Source organism: Octopus bimaculoides, chromosome 1 (genome assembly GCF_001194135.2).
Source record: "Octopus bimaculoides isolate UCB-OBI-ISO-001 chromosome 1, ASM119413v2, whole genome shotgun sequence".
NCBI classification, from domain to species: domain Eukaryota; kingdom Metazoa; phylum Mollusca; class Cephalopoda; order Octopoda; family Octopodidae; genus Octopus; species Octopus bimaculoides.
The window spans coordinates 112,096,029-112,113,226 of record NC_068981.1 but is presented as its reverse complement, the minus strand read 5'-3'; the positions used below and the strand labels follow the sequence as shown (position 1 = coordinate 112,113,226).

The window sequence follows — 17,198 nt, the reverse complement described above, 5'->3', positions numbered from 1 at the left end:
ATATATATATATATATATACACACACCCACATATCACAAGCTTCTTTCAGTTTCTGTCTACCAAATCCACTCACAAAGTTTTGGACAGCCTGAGACTTTAGTAAAAGACATCTGCTCAAGGTGCCACACAGCGGGACTGAACCTGGAACCATGTAGTTGGGAAGCACGCTTCTTACCTATTATGTGTAGACATTTTATCTGACTTTGCATAGCATGTTTGTTTAACAAGAACCTAACTAAGCATTACAGGATATATACTTCATTTTCTCTTTTATTTATTTATGTTTTACCTCTCTTACTTTCTCATATCACAAACATTCAGAGTATTTCAGGCTTCACTTCAGATGCTAAAATATTAAGATTTAGGACTGGTTTATCAATGACTCATTTTTCTTATAACTGCAAGAAATATTGTTGAATATATGATGGCCAGCTGAAAAGTTTATAAGCTGCCCAAGATACTCTCATGGAATATAACTAAACAAGGTTTATTTTTCAACAGTGTCTCCCCTTGTGGTTTACACACTTCTTTGATTGGTGTTGCAGTGCTTGGATCTCATTGTTGAAGAAGCTTTCACCCTGTTGGATAAAAAATTCATGAACAGCAGATATGATGTCATCATCACTGCAATACTGGTTTCCTGCAGTGTGCAGCACAGAATTTTGTCAGTGAACAGGTCGTGGTCTCAAAGCGACGAAAATATTTTGACAAATTAAATTTAAATGTTGAAGTGAATCTAATGGTTTTTGTGTGTTATTTTAAATGGCTTATAAACACCTTCCATGCTGCAATTGTCGACATTAGTAAATTAGACCAGAAATATACTAGTGTCTTGGTCAAGAGTAAAGTGAAATGCAGGAGACAGACACAGCTTGTTGATTCTTCAATTGTTAATATGATACCTAATAATTTCATCCACCTGCACTTCTACATGTTAAATAGATTGTGTCAACAGAGTAAAAAAAACTAATAAAAAATTATTTTAAAAAATATTAAAAAATTAACTACTATAGCCTCGGGCCGACTAAAGCCTTGTGAGTGGATTTGGTAGACGGAAACTGAAAGAAGCCCGTTGTATATATGTATATATATATGTATGTGTGTGTGTGTATATGTTTGTGTGTCTGTGTTTGTCCCCCCAACATTACTTGACAACCAATGCTGGTGTGTTTATGTGCCCGTAACTTAGCGGTTCGGCAAAAGTGACCGATAGAATAAGTACTAGGCATCCAAAGAATAAGTCCTAGGGTCGATTTGCTCGACTAAAGGTGGTGCTCCAGCATGGCCGCAGTCAAATGACTGAAACAAGTAAAAGAGTAAAAGAGTATAACAGAAGGCAAGAGAAAAATGTATTAAAAAATGAATCAACAATATAAGGCATATGAAAAGAAATGTTCAAAACTTAAGACATGTAATATTTATGGACAAGTTGGCATGTTACTGATAATAGAATATGTAACAAAACATTAAGGAAGTTTGATTAACTGGGAATAATTGAATATTGTAGTTGTGAAAGTAAATTGGTTCCATCAAGAATTAGGCTTAATTATTTTAATAGCTTTCATGGAACGTAAATAAACAAAATATAAATAAGTCACCAACATCAGACTTTGCATAAGGGACTTGCAAGATAGAGGATATAATAATCAAATCAACCCACAGCATATAACAAGTACTTAACAAGCCATCAAAAAAGGTTTCTTTAGTCAATTAACCTTCTTGAAATAGCTAAAATTTCATCAAATTTTGTTGTCTTAAATAAGGATAGTCACATTGGTTAATATAGTTTTAAATACCCCTAAAATGACAAGATGGTTATAGTTGGAATACCACTGGTCATTGATTTGTTTAATCAAGACTGACCTAGCACTGCACATCATATACCTATCTGAATAATTCTGGGAGCCCAAACAGAAATTTGCAGCAACAAACCATATACTATATATCATATAACAAAAGAACACTACAGAAAACTAATCACACAGAGCCCAAGAAATTGAGTTTTAAACAAGTGTTCAGAAAAGAAATGTCAACAAAGTAAAATAGTAGCAGTAAGAAGATGTAAAAACAGTAAAAACCTCAAGCAACTGATTTTTCAACTGAAGACATCATCTTAGATGGTTTCTTTACAACCTCAAAGAATAATTTAGCTTACTAAATCATTTACGTCAGGAAATTATAAATATAACAATTTCATACAGTTCTGTGTGAAAAAGTTATTTCTGTCAATAAGTATGTCAAAGTAAGATGCTCAGTGCCTATGACCTTTGCAGGCTCTTTCATACAAGTGAGATTGATGTTGTTGATAGCGAACTCAAACATTTGAAAATCAATATTTGCAATGTAAGCAGAGGTAACTCGAGTGGCATCTGCTCTTACAAGAAAAAGAACTTCACTAGTAAAGAATTTTATTAGAAAAATATTTATGCCTGAGGGAAGCTGAAGTTTAAGAAAATGTAAAAAGATTAGTTCAGAAGAGAAATCGAAACTCCAACTCTAACTTTAGTTCTTAGAAGAATGAATCTATTAATGGAAGGCTGAGCCTTCAGCAGAATAAACCCAGCTTGTTTTCCATTGCTGAAAAATATGTCAGAGTAATAAGTCATATTTTAGTAAGTTACTGGTTGGTTAGCATGAATTTCTGAAAGTGTTCAACACTTCAAATTTCTCTCTCTCTCTCTCTCTCTCTCTCTCTCTCTCTCTCTCTCTCTCTCTCTCTCTCTCTCTCTCTCTCTCTCTCTCTCTCTCTCTCTCTCTCTCTCTCTCTCTCTCTCTCTCTCTCTCTCTCTCTTTCTCTCTCTGAAATATGGATATTTCTCCACCTTTAATTTATTTTTAGAAGTATGTTCAAGAGAGATTTGATCAGTCACTTGGTTTAACACCAATTAGAATTACAATTTGAAAGGCTTCCCATCACCACACATCTTTTCTTGCAATTAGACAAATGGAGTTACTAAAAGAAGGAAATCCATCTTGAGTCATGGGATAAATAGATAAGATTTTTTTTTTTATTCTTCTAGGTAGTGTCAGAGTAAAACCTTATGAAAGAGACAAGCCAAATAGTTAGTAGAAATACTAAAATACTAGCTTGAGCTACAGCACTTAGACATAAACTAAGATCAATATCAAGCGTAAAAATATTATAACTATTACATATAGGACTGTATAATAACATGCTATTATAATACACCTTATTCAAATGGTAAAAGGCACTGTAATATCACAAAGCTTCAACATTGCAGTCTGTATTGCATAAAAACTGTTTCCAATGATAATAGTAACGATTAAGTCTAAGAGAGATAAAGGGATTAATTAGACATACCCAAGCAACTTCATCTCGATATGGAAGATGATGATAGTCACACATAGAAGCATACATATGAGAAAACCCTCCACATGGACCAGGATCCTTCTTTGCTTTGTCCTTGATCATGTTGTGCATCAGATTCAACCGTTCTGGTGGAATGACATCAATCTTTTTTATCAAGCGTCTGAACAAAATAAAAGATAAGCATATTATTCTCAATGAAATGCATTATACTGAAAACAAGCCATACTTCTATATAATGTAGTGTAACTCATACTTTCATTTATGAATATTGCATACTTACATTTCAAATAGTCATTATTACTAAACAATTGGGTATTTAAAAGATGTAAAGGCAGAATTTGCAGGGTATCAGGCAACTGTTCCAAAAGTTGGCTGGTTTTATCTTGTCAGCAGCAGCAGTGACACCAGTAGCATCACTGGTAGCAGCAGTGGCAGCAGCATCTGCCACTGCCATCATTTAACAACCGATTTTTTATGCTGGCATGGGTTGGACAGTTTGACATGAGCTGGTCAACTGGAGAGCTGTCCAGGCTCTCATTCTATGTTTTGACATGGCTTCTAAGGCTGGATGCCCTCCCTAACACCAACCACTTTACAGAATGTGCTGGTTGCTTTTTACGTGCCACCAACATGGATGCATTTATGTAGCACTGGTATGATTACATTTTATGTGGCACTGGCATAAGTGCATTTTATGTAGCACTAGCATCTGGAAGACAGAGACCCCTCAGGCCAAGACAATTAATTTTCAAAGGATCAAGTATAACAAGGAGGTATAATCTACAACTATAAGAAGTAACAATACTAAAATTAGAAATCTTATTGGCTTGAAGTGCTTAGATTAACACACACTAAACTTTTCAGTTGTCAGGAGAGCATGTTTGAGCAATACACTCGTAACCCATATCCTTAAATTATACAAATGATCTATAGTTCAGAGCAAACTCTTCAAAATATCTGGGATAGCAATCCAAAAGGCCATTCTATTAATATTCACAAAATTTCAGCACCAGGAGTTTCTCAACAAAACAAATTTAGGTATCCATTAACCAAAGTATGAACATGGGCTTTCATTGTCAGTTAGTTGTTTAATAGAGTTAAGACATGATATGGTTATGCCACCAAGATAGTGTTATGGTAAATGTACCTAAACAGACAACATAAAATTAATGCATGAAGATAAATTGAACTTTTGAGTCTATTACTCAGCTTTATAGACACATAGTCTTTTGTGAGCAATGTTTTCTCAGTTTCCACATTTACGATTTTTTTATAAACACATCAACAAATCAAACACCATTAATTTTATGAATGTTAAAGTAACAACAGTTCATTCATATTACAAATAAACTCAAAAAAACTGAAAAATATTTTTAAATAATTCAAATTTTGGGATCTTTCTGAATTGACGGGCACCACTTTTCATTTATGTTTTATGTAGTGTTTTTGATACCGAAACACTTTCAAACTTCGTATACTTGTATATTTTGTGTTATAGAACAGATAAAAATTTTTGTATTCGAATTTATTTCATGTAAAAAATTGTCGTATTTCGGTAATTTCAACCAATCACTGACATCTATTGAGGTGAAAACAATTACTGCTATGAAATATAAACAACATATTCTAGCGGTGTAATGGAATCTTTTCCCTTGAATGAAATTAGTGCCGTTGTTTGTCAACAACTACTATCGGCGGTACTGTTATTTATAACATCGTTCATGCGTTTGTACTGGTTTTAGCTTTAGGGTTTTAGAGTTAGGGTTAGTTTTAGGGTTAGGGTTATGATTATTTTTGCCATAACCTAACTCATAACCCTAACCCTAACACCCTATGACTCATAACCCTAACCCTAAAACCCGAACCCTAAACCTTTACTAGGGAATAACGATATAATTAACAGGGAATAACGATTTTGACACCGGCAAAAATTATTGTGTACAAAAACAGCAGTAACTGTATTCAGCTGAATAGACATCAGTGATTGGTTGAAATTAGCGAAATACAACAACTTTAACATGAAATAACTTGCGATGTAGAAATTTTTGTTGGACACTCTCTCTCTCTCTCTCCCCACTGATTCAGCTACTCCCATTTCAGTTCTTTCTTTACCTCCTTTTCTCCCCTTCCTCCCTCCCAATATATATTTCTGCATTCAAGTTAGAACCTCTCTTGACATAAGTATAACACATGGAGAAAGCTGGCAGAAATGCAGGAACAAGCAGAATAATAAAATAATAATCATTATCATTAACAAGAATACCCCTCAATAAACTGCTGATTCATGGTCTTTATATCAGTGCTTATTTTTCCATTAGTCATGCAGCCTTCATAAAAAACAGTTTATGATGATATCATTTTTTTACCAACTACATTATGTGTAAGATATCAGATATAGATATGAATGCAATTCAAAATTTCTGTTTTCTTTCACCTCGGCAAAATATTTTTATAACTCCCGTTCTTATTAAATGAATAAGCATGCTATATTAACCAATATATTGAGCTCCTGGGTAAGTAATATTACTAAGCTACTTGAATGACAATATTTATCACTTGCAGGTGGGGCTCAGAATTTTCTTCAGGTTGGATAGTCCCTGATTAAGGGTTGTTTAAGGATGATGTACGAAACACCCATGTTTCTAGAGGTGAATTATTCAAACCCCAAAGAATTCTTCCCAACACATGGCTATGATGCTCTCCCACTATTTCTGCTCATGATCATGTATTGTCAGCAACCAAGGGATATGTCCAACTAATTAAAGCCAAACAACTGACAAGTAAATCTGGTATTGAGCAGAATATTTGGTGTAGCTCATCTTTTATACTAAGACAAAACATGTACATGACAACACTTCAAATCAGTTAAGATCAGAAGCCACTGACAACACACTCAATTCATTGGCGCTTTGACCTGATTGTGTCTCTTCAATCAAAATTTAATTAAACAAAAATAGTCATTTTTGTGTATAGAGATCAATAAACAATTTGCTGATGCATGCAGATGTCTGCCAATTTCATTCCAAAAGTTTTGAAACTTTTTCAAGAGACATTTATTAATTTCAAAGAAGTACAAGACTCTAATCTCCTTCAAAATAGGATCCTCTGACTTTGATGAACTTGTAATGCTCCAGCCACTTCAAGTCCCATGGAAGTCCATGACCCTTGTCACAGCTCCTTTCATCTTCTCAATGTCTTCAAAATGACTGCCTGAGGTTCTCCTTCACCTTGGGGAACAAACAAAAGTTACAGGAAGTTGGGTCTGAACTGCAGGGAGGGTGAGGGACAATTTTGATGCCCATTTCTGTCAAGTAGTTGATCACCAGGATAGAATTGAGGACCTGTGCACTGTCCTGGTGTAGATACCACTGATTTGAATAAAAGAACTCTGATCTTTTTCAATGAAAAATCTTCCTGAACTCCCTCAAAACCTCCACAAAGTACTCTTTGTTGGTAGTCTGATCAAAGGTAACCCATTGGATGTAGATGATGCCCTTACTATACATAAAGAAGACATTCATGATCTTCCTGGTGAACTTGCTTTGACTGGCCTTCATCGGTGTGGGAGAGACAGGATGCTTCTATTGGACACTCCATCTCTTGGTCTCTAAATCATAACAGTAGATCTAGCTTTCAAAACAGGTCACCAGAGACTCAAGTAGTCTTGGATTGAAGTTAATAAGCCCAACCATCTCTTACTGTCACCAACATGTCTTTCCTTCTGTTCATCACTGAGCACCCTGGGAACAAACTTTGCACACATTTAGAACTTCGTGAATAATTCTATGTATAGTTGCTACACCAACTCCAGACTGTATCCTTATTGCCTTTAATGGACACACATAGGTCTTCATCCATAAAACTGTGAATTCTCTAAACCACCTCTAATGTTCTGACATCCCTCTCCCTCCCACAACTCTTATTGTCTCTCACCTCCTTGACCCTCTTGCGCAAGCAAAAAACTTTACCACAAAACTCTGTAGCATAATGAGCTTCCAAATTGTTTTCATGTTCCAATTACATTCTACAAACTAGTCAGCTGTGACAAGCAGTGTTTAGTAGGGTGTGTTCAAAGTGCTATTACAGCTCTCTCCTTCAATCTGGAATATAGATGTATGGTAATGTTACACTAAAATTACAATAATCTAGGACGTCATAAAATTAGAATAATCTCCTTAAAAAGTTTTTAAATTTCTGGAATGCACCTCATAAATCGTCATATGCTCATAAAACAGTGAGAATCCAAACAATGATGTACATAATAATTCTTAATACATTCTAACAGATTTGAATCATCTCTATATCTTAAATCCATTTATAGGGGAGCAATATGCAGCTAGAAAACCAACTGACAACTATTCATGAATTCAGTCAAAATATAAAAATATTTTGAGACTTGACATATAATATACCAATGCTACAATATGAGAATGAAAATTAACTAACACAGAAAGCTGAGGGCATTAAATTAGATACATACAAAATTGTATTCTCCCCACACATGCTCAAATTTGTTTATGAATATGTGTGGAGTGTTTGCTCATTGTGCAACGCCAGATATATAAGGATTACTTGTTATAAGTATCCTTGTTTGAATGCCAATTTATTTGGATTCTAGAAAGAGTAAAACAAAGAAGTCAAAGTATATAAATGTTAGCTACTTACTCTAAAGGAACACCAGGAAAGACACTCTGTAGAGAGACTCCTATGTGGGTGATCAGGTAATTAAATTTATCACTATCAAGTTCAAGTGGAACAAAGTTGAACTGTTTTCCATCCACAATTAAAGAAAGCTGCAAAAAAAAATGTGGTCATTAATCTTCATCATCATCATCAACAACAATAATTTTGGTGGTTATTCTGTAAAGTATGTTATTTTATCAGGCAGTGATTAGATAAGTTATGCGCTGAGTGTGGTATTTAGTAGCAATTGAATTAAAAGTATCTTGCATATGGGCTGAGTCAAATAGTGCTATCTTTTGGGTAGTGTTTTAATTTGTGTGCCCTCGTATGGTTTTAAAATTTTGTTAATATTCTTTATAATATATAATACTTCAAGAATTGGTACTGCTTTCAATTCCCTACTCCACATCCTACTTATTTCAATTTTAAAATCTTGTATTTTGATAGTCTCTTCATGTAGTTCCAGATGTTTTTTTTGTCTTTGATAATTATATCTCCATAGTTTGTTTTGATGTTGTCAGTTTTAAAAAGGCATGTCAGAGATTATGGCCAAGCTGTTATTAATGTGCCATATTTGGCACATGTTTATATCACTGCTTACTCATTTTCATTAAGTGTCAGCATATAACCATTTTGATCATGTTTATGGATATAACTGTACTTGGCAAGAACTGGATAACCAGAAATGATGTGGCCAATTGTCTCAGTGATTGCTAGGCTGCACATGATGTCAATTTTTTTTTCATCACTCTGATTTTTGTAATTATTTTGCAGCTAAAATCAGACCTTCTGTTTCTACTTTTAACCCAGAACTTTTGAGCCATTGTTGGTTTCTAACTGTACCTTACTTCACTTCTGGTTGAGCCATGCCAAATATAGCCCACAAAGTGGTTTTCTCTCATTTTATCTTTAGTATATTTTTGGAATTCCAATAGACTTTGACTTTTGGTTTTTTAAAATTCTCTATCGTTTTGTCATTACTAAAACCTTTTCCTTAAGTGTTTTTTAATTTTATTTTTTACCTTTTTGTATTTACTGAATCTAGAAGAAGGAGAAGCACTTATGACCTTTGTAGGACCTCCAAGACTTGATGTTGTTAACTTTTGTTTCAGGTTAGCAACTAGGAAAAAGATTCCAAAGGGCTAAGGTTTTGAGGAGGAAGAGTTGGTTATAGCGGTTAGTGTAAGGTCAGTGGAGTTTGAATGCAACATGAATGACAAAAGGCAAAGAGATGAATGGGTGTGCCTGAATGAAGGAGAGATGAGACCAACCAGTTCTGAAGAACAGAGAAGTGACACAAAAGACACAGAGGAGAGAGTATGCCTGTGAACCTGTGACTGGAGACTGCCCATTAAAGATATGACTCTTCTCTGGATGTAGGTCAAAATGTGTGTGTGTGTGTGTAAAGTAACAGCACTGTCCCATTAGTTTATGTGGTACTTCATTTGTGAGATTCACTCGAGCCTTGTATAGTATCATTAACAGTTGAGGATTAAGATATGTCCTGGCTCTGAAGAGAAGGGCTGGTCAATGGGATGGCCTTAGCTTTGTCAAAGATGTGCTTTCAACAAGAGAGATTCCTACTGTTAGTAGAACTCATCATTTGGAGTGACCTTGTATACTGTAGCAGAGTGTGTCTGTGCCTTTTCTGCATACAGGGGTTGGGGTAGAGGAAGAAGTAATATTTTCTGAATATAAACAAAGCTTGAGTTTCTTTTTTATTGCTAAAGAGATGAATCAAGATTTGCATGGCTCTACTGGAGTATATTCTCAAGGTCACCGTTCATGGAATCAATGCAGGTTTGGCATGTGGTACCTAGGTTGCATAAGAGTGGGCAATGTATGATGTAGCAGCAAATAGGTCATTGATATATAAAAGGAAGAGAGTGAAAACAAAACCAAACCCCAGAAAATACAAAAGTTGATTGAGAAAGGTGTTAAAAGAACCTTGTCCACACATGCTGCAACTGTGCATTCTGATAGGAAGATACTGATCCAAGAAATGAGAGATGGATGAAGTTTACACAGAGGAAGTTTTGCTGATGCCTAAGGCAACAGTACTGTTTTCACTGAACTAACTTCTTGAAGGCAAGATCCCCCACTGCGTGGCTCTGTGGAAGCTGTACTGGTGGTCACAGAGGAGAGAGAAGAATTCAAGGTGTTGGAGAAAATCATTGTTTATGGTGGTTTCCATTACGCAACAAATGTTTCTTTGAAATGGGACACACTAAAATGTGTTTCCAAATGTGAGAGCACATCTCCATAAAGAGTGAAAGATTTAAGAACTTGGAGAGTATAAGGCACAATGTTCAAGTGTAATGGATAGGACATAATTATTGTTGTTTTGAAGCAACCTGATGTATTTCTGCACTTGGCAAAGTAGAGAGCCTGGTAGAGTGCAAGAGGAAAGATTTGATTAGCCATAGTAGTGAGGATTTAGATGCAAAACAGGTAGTGGACGTGGACACTTTCTCCAAGACTGTACTGCTAACAAAGCCGCTGACATCTAGAAGGTGGAAGAGAGCAGTGAACATTGATGCTTCTCCTGTGGTTGTACTGCTAACAGAACCATTGCTGTTTAGAAAAGGCAGAAAAGAGTACTCTGCAAAGTTGATGGAGATTCTATTAGCAAGGGAACAGAAGCATCAGCTGTAATTTGGGAGGCAGGAAAGCTTGAGGGCTATATGATGCATGAATGCATCCTATGCACATAGGATATATGTCTCATAGGAGTTGCACTGCTGGGTGAACAGCACCCACATTTGGGAAGTGGATATGATTTTTCAGCCATGGGCCTTGAATTTTGTCCAGATAGCTGTAAACCACTCAGGGGGACTTGGGACATTGGAGTTTATCTGGAAGGACATGCCTAAAATGGAATATGTGGAATGACATGCCTAAAACAATGGTTTTAGTCGCTCAATAGGTTACTTCTGATGGGTCAGGAGTGAAGTTCGTGTGCTATCAGGAATAACTGGCACAAAAGTGGTTGACCTGAAGTGCTATAAGTCTGAGAAGTGGGGTAGCTGTGTAGTATCTGAGTGTGCGTTTAGATGCAATGATGAGGCAGGAGTCAGATAACCCAATAGGTGAAGAGGTAGACACAGTTTAATAGATGTAAGATTTTAACTGAGAAAGAAGTCAAGAGTATTTGAGGTGTCTGTGCGTGTCAGTCTAGAAGGTGAAGTCAGTTGGTGTAAAGAGCTGAAAATAGTAAAGGATTTGGCTTCAGCACTGGCAGCATTGGTGTGGGATGAGCATGAAAGTCATATGATGTGAGTATTGAGGACAATGACTTTGGAAAGGAGAGAAGTGAGATATATGTTCTCAATGCAGGAAGAGTTATGGTTAGAGTTGAAGGTGATTTAAGATTATCAGAGAACAACAGGAAGAGTAGATATATATATAAAGAAATAAGGGAGGGAGACTTTGGGTCAGAGTATCTGGAAGGCATTATTGAGGAAATTCAAATAAGAGAGATAGTGTACAGTTGACATATGTACAACACCACCTTTTGAAGTGAAATTTGAGGAGTAGAGAGTACATCCTAGACAACAGATATGGGTTGTAGATCTAGACCAGGAAATTTGAAACTCTGAGAGAGTAGGATTTAGGTTGGAGAGAAGTTCTCACATGTTTGAGAAAAGGAAGGAAATTGGCCAGAAGGTTGAATCTATTTTTACTTGGTATCATAGAGAAACATAGAGGATGATGGTGAATGGAAATCCCCAAGCCAGAGGCCTAGTCTGAATACTTACAAGGGATAAATTCCACTTAAGGTACCCTAAAGCCAGATGATGGTGCTAAACTGGGTGGCAAGGTGCACCTAACACTCAAAAAAAAAAGAAAAAGGAGAGACATATTATGCCATATAAAAGTGGGGTGCTTCATTATTACAAGAGTGATAACTGCAGAAAAATAATGAGAAAAAATACATCGACTGTGATTGAAATGTAAAAGAATCAAAGTGTGCCAGAGAAAGAAAATAACAAACAAAGTGAATTTAACAGCTTTAAAATTAAGTGGCTTTTCCAGGATGTAATTACTTCAGTTTCAACACATGATCTCATATCAAATTACTTTAAAATAACAACAATAATAATATGACTGTGTGATGTTGGATGGAAAGCAAGGAAATTGATAATCAATTAGGTCTAAATATGACTCAGTAGTTGATTATTTTCTTTTTACTTGAGAATTATGTATTGAGTTTATCAACATTTACAGACTGATTTATTTATTTATTTATTTTTGTTAAATTTCATATCTTTTTTTACAAATCCTTGACATGTTAGCTCTTGGAGCTTATAATATTAGGTTGTCAAGAAAGTTCTTGCAGAATTTTTAATTTTGGTTTTAAATAATGTATTTTCAAATTAATTTTCGTTAAATTACTTTGACTTTATATATCATTTTAAAGCCTGTTTTTCACTCTATCTAATTGTGTTACTCTTTTTCTTTATGAATAATTAGACCATTTTTTTCCGGAACATTGAATACAACATGGATAAAAAGCAAATTTGCACAATTTTCTTATTCCAGTTCAAGCTAGACCGAAAAGCTGCTGAAACAGCTCGAGATATCAGCAATGCATTTGGCCCAGGAATCATTAATGAACGTACAGCACAATGGTGGTTCAAGACATTTCGTAGCAGTGACGAGAGTCTTGAAGATGATAAGCGTAGTGGTTGGCCATCAGATGTTGACAACGATCAACTAAGAGCCTTAGTCGAAACCAATTGACGCACAACTGTTTGAGAGCTTGCTTCTGAATTAGACATAACGCATATGACAATTTCCAACCACTTAAGAGAGATTGGAAAAACAAAAATACTTGAGAAATGGGTGCTGTACGAATTGAACGACAACCAAAAAAAGACGCCGTTTTGAAGTATTGTCTTCCCTTCTTTTATGCAACAAGAATGACCCGTTTCTTGACAGGATTGTGACTTGCGATGAAAAGTGGATTCTTTATGACAACTGGAGACATTCAGCTGAGTGGTTGGATGCCAACGCAGCTCCACGACGCTTCCCAAAGCCAAAGTTGCACAAAAGAAACTCATGGTGACTGTTTGGTGATCTGCGACCTGTCTCATCCATCACAGCTTTTTGGATCCAGGCATAACCATTATGGCGGAAAAGTACTGTCAGCAAATGGATGAAATGCATAAGAAACTCTGACAACAACAGCCAGCATTGGTCAATAGAAAAGGACCAATTCTTCTCCACGACAAGGCTCAGCTGCACATCGCACAACTGACCTTGCAGAAGTTAAATGAATTGGGCTACAAAAATCTGCCTCATCAGCCATACTCACCAGACCTCTTGTCTACTGACTACCACTTTTTCAAGCATCTTGACAACTTCCTGTGTGAGAAATGCTTCAAAAACCAAGACGATGCCAAACATGCCTTCAACGACTTTATCGCTACCAGAACGCAGGATTTTTACACTACTGGCATAAATAAACTTGTTTCACATTGGCAAAAGTGTGTTGATTCTGATGGTGTTTATTTTGATTAATAAAGTTTTGTTTGAGCTGAGATATGTGCATCTGAATTTAAAGGTTAAAAACCGCAAGAAATTTCTTGACAACCTAATAGTAAATTCCAATATTTCACAAAAATATATTTTTTTAATCAATGGCTTGGATTTGGAACTTGTTTGAAATGGATCCAGCATAATTCAAAATGTAAAAACATTTGTGCATCACAAAAATTCCAAACTAGAAATAGAAAAGAGCAATTAGGTCTCTTGTACTGTTTTTAACTGAGTTGGCTCTCCCATGTTATTTGTGCATTTTGTTCACATATTTTACATATATCAAGAATATCTAGATATATTATCACAGTCATTATTATCATCAGTAGCACTTACTGTTTGTTTTCCATGCTGGCATGGTTTGGATGGTTCAACAGGAACTGGTAAGTCAGAGGACTGCATCAAGCTCTAATATCTGTTTTGACATGGTTTCTATGACTGGATGCCCTTCCTAATGACAACCACTTTAAAGTTTAAAGAGTGCACTGGGTACATTTTATGTGGCAATGACCACAAGCAAAATGCTTGGAAATGACTGCAAAATTATTGTCACATCTGATGTGCATTAATATACAACTGTAACTTTGGTTAATATCAGTAATAATTTTCCAGCTGATTAAGCAGCCAATTTTTGATACCTCAAACATCAAATGGAATGAAATCCAGTAGTGCAAGTTGGATCTTTGGTTTAAACAATGACTGAGAACTTAAACTGTTATAGTTTCAAACCCCTAACTCACTATACAATTTATTTTTCCATCTCACTCTACTTTTGATGCATTACTTGCTGTATTCAGTTGTCATCTATGTTTTGGGGAAATTTTAATGGTATTTTCTTTAAGTGTTTGTGGAAATAAATAAGTTTGTTAACCTGCACTTTATATGTCCTTCATACAGCAGGCACCCTTTGGAAAGTTTCAAACATTGAAATTTTAATTTGCCTAATCAGTGAAAACTCTTTACAAAAAGCATCAGCTGCTTTCCCAATTACCAATTTGTGTGGTTCAATGGTGGAATCAATAAGCAACAAATACCCCACTAAAAGGTTGATCAGTATGCTGTCACTAGAAAGTCTAGTGCAGTAGCAAAGCTGTAAAACTGGTAAATAGCTCATTAGTTAGTACTGCTGAGTCTAGTGCCTCTATGCAGATATGAAATGAGTTTTGCCAAGGTGTTTTGTTCAAGATACATTACAGAAAGATAGAGTCTTTGGAAGTGCCCCAATATTTCAATGAATCAAAGGACTTGTAACTTACAAGAAGGTGACCATACTGCATCACTTTAACTGTCTTTGTTAGCAGCTTGCATAAATTTTTCCAATGTAAGATGTAATATGATAGTGACATTTGCAGATTTAATGAGCCAATTTAGAAAATAAGGCAGGTGGTTACATTGGGCATACACAGATATGAAATGTCATAACAAAATCAGTGCTAGCTTTCATTTGTTACATGTACTAGTGATGCTATTACCATTACCACTCATATTTGATACAGTTAGTGTTTTTAGTGTCTTATATAAGCATTAAGTGCTATTATATTACCTATTACAAGAAACTCCTTTACTTTTAAGATTCTGTTGTGTAAAAAACTAATTTGAAATTGCTGAAAATATATTTGTAAAACTGCAAAATCAATAACAAAATACTGTAACAGGAATACAAAAAATATCATGATCATGTTTTGTTGCGTTATTTTCATCTTCTGTCAGTTAATATCTTACCCTGTTTGGATTCGGACTTTCTATAGATTGGATGTCAAGATAATGAAAGGAATGTTCCAACTGAAAGCAAAATGAAACACTGTTAAATAGATATGCAAAAATAGATATAACAAAATACACTTGATAAGTTTTGGAATCAAGAGACAATCCCTATAAGCTTATAACACCTTAAAATACAGTACTTAGGTCAGAGATCTATAGTTTCATATAGCACCTGTTACTGCAACAGTTAAATACTCTGAACATGGATACAGCATAGCATTAGTAATAAGATAACAGCTAGCTGCAACAATTAATACAAAGGTTAAATGTGAAAATTTCAATTACTTTAAAAAGTCTAAGAGGATTTACAAAGAACCTTGATACATATAATCTCTTTTGAAAACGAATCTTGTTTGAAACATTTCATTCTTTAGCTAGTGTAAAAGTTCACACAAGTAGTACTGAATGTACAATTTTATGAGACGTCTAAAAATAATAACCCTTGTTATATATCTGACATCTCTTCTACCTGTATTTCAATTCAGTGTATTTTTTTGTAGAAATACATGTTAACTTAGTAATTAGTTTGTCCATTTCTTGAAATTCTGGCTCTAACTCAATATTTGAAGCTTTGGATTTGCAATCCATTTTACTTCTTCTCAGTATGGCAAGTAGGTCAATATACCACTCATTTTATTGACTTTATGTTTTTTTGCCATATCATGGCTAGATTCAATAATAACCATATTGAATTCACGAGAAGTTTTTTTTCTTATGATGTAAAAAGTCTTGAAGAAAATATATTCTTTTCTAAGTGAAAACTAACAATAAATTTTTCACTTTTATATTTTGTAATGTTTATCTGAACAACCCCCAACAATTTTTATATCAAAATAAAAAACATTCCTCTACATGACTGCATAACTTTCGACACAACTCAAGTTAGAGCACTCCAGCACACTGAACTAGAATGGGGGCTACTATTCAGCAGTAAAAAGAAAAAAAAAAAAAGACAAACTTTGTAAATTTGTGGAAATAACTATATAAGAAGAAAGTTCACATCCAGAACTTTCAAATGATATATAATTTTTGATGGAAGAAGTTTATTTTGACATGAAAATGATGAAGGAAAAAATGTGTTTAGCATATTCAAACTGTACTTGTCTTACTTGGACGGCACTCTACAGTAATAATTAGTAATAGACTGGTTTTCTCTCACTTATTTTATATATATTTTTTTAATTCATTATTTTTTCTTAGCTTTTTAAATACATTTGTGTATATATATATGTGTGTGTGTGTGTGTGTGTGTGTGTGTATACATATATATGCATATGGGTGTCTATATGAGTGTGTGTGTGTGTATATATATATAACGTCATGTACCCAGATATGCATCTATATATACATGTAGATGAAGGTATGTACATACATGTACATATATATGCATATACTCATATATTATTTGTATCACACGATCGAATGCACGCGTTACCTTTGCAAGTAAGTTTTGAACTTTATTTTTCTGACGCGACTCTTTCTATTTTTGTATCTATCTCCTCCTCTCATTCTTCCTTCTACTGTTCTTTGCCTCTCCTCATCACTACTATCTCTCTATCTCTCTCTCTCTCTCTCTCTCTCTCTCTCTCCCTCTCGTTGCTCACTTATATTCTACTTCCTCCCCTTTTTCTCCCTCTACCACTCTTTCTCCCTACCCCTCGCTGGTCACATGTGTCCAGCTACTAATTCTTTTCATTCTTGGTCTCCCCAAGCTCACACATACATTTTCGTTCTTCCAGTTCGTGCTTCACAGCGTTCAATATACACATACTTTTCCACGTCTGGCTGTATAGCCTTTTTGTTTGTTTATTTCACCGTTTCTTTTTCCTGTCTTGTTTTCCGTCCACCACTATCCTCCATGGAACAAATTTAATTTGT

General features: G+C 35.0%; 1 protein-coding gene across 6 annotated transcripts in view; it reads right to left on the bottom strand.

Moving 5' to 3' along the window:
• The window catches only part of LOC106880055 (F-actin-uncapping protein LRRC16A), a 507,909-nt gene that overhangs the window by 484,592 nt on the left and 6,119 nt on the right, over positions 1-17,198 (bottom strand). For 5 of the 6 annotated variants that reach the window (XM_052969341.1, XM_052969359.1, XM_052969344.1 and 2 more), the window contains exons 2-4: positions 15,279-15,338; positions 7,998-8,125; positions 3,324-3,492 (exon numbers count right to left, since the gene is read on the bottom strand). In XM_052969341.1, coding sequence (XP_052825301.1) covers positions 3,324-3,492; positions 7,998-8,125; positions 15,279-15,338 — 357 coding nt within the window. Of the gene's footprint in view, positions 1-3,323; positions 3,493-7,997; positions 8,126-11,773; positions 11,842-15,278; positions 15,339-17,198 lie in introns of those variants that run through there. The other variant, XM_052969353.1, reaches the window with a different exon arrangement.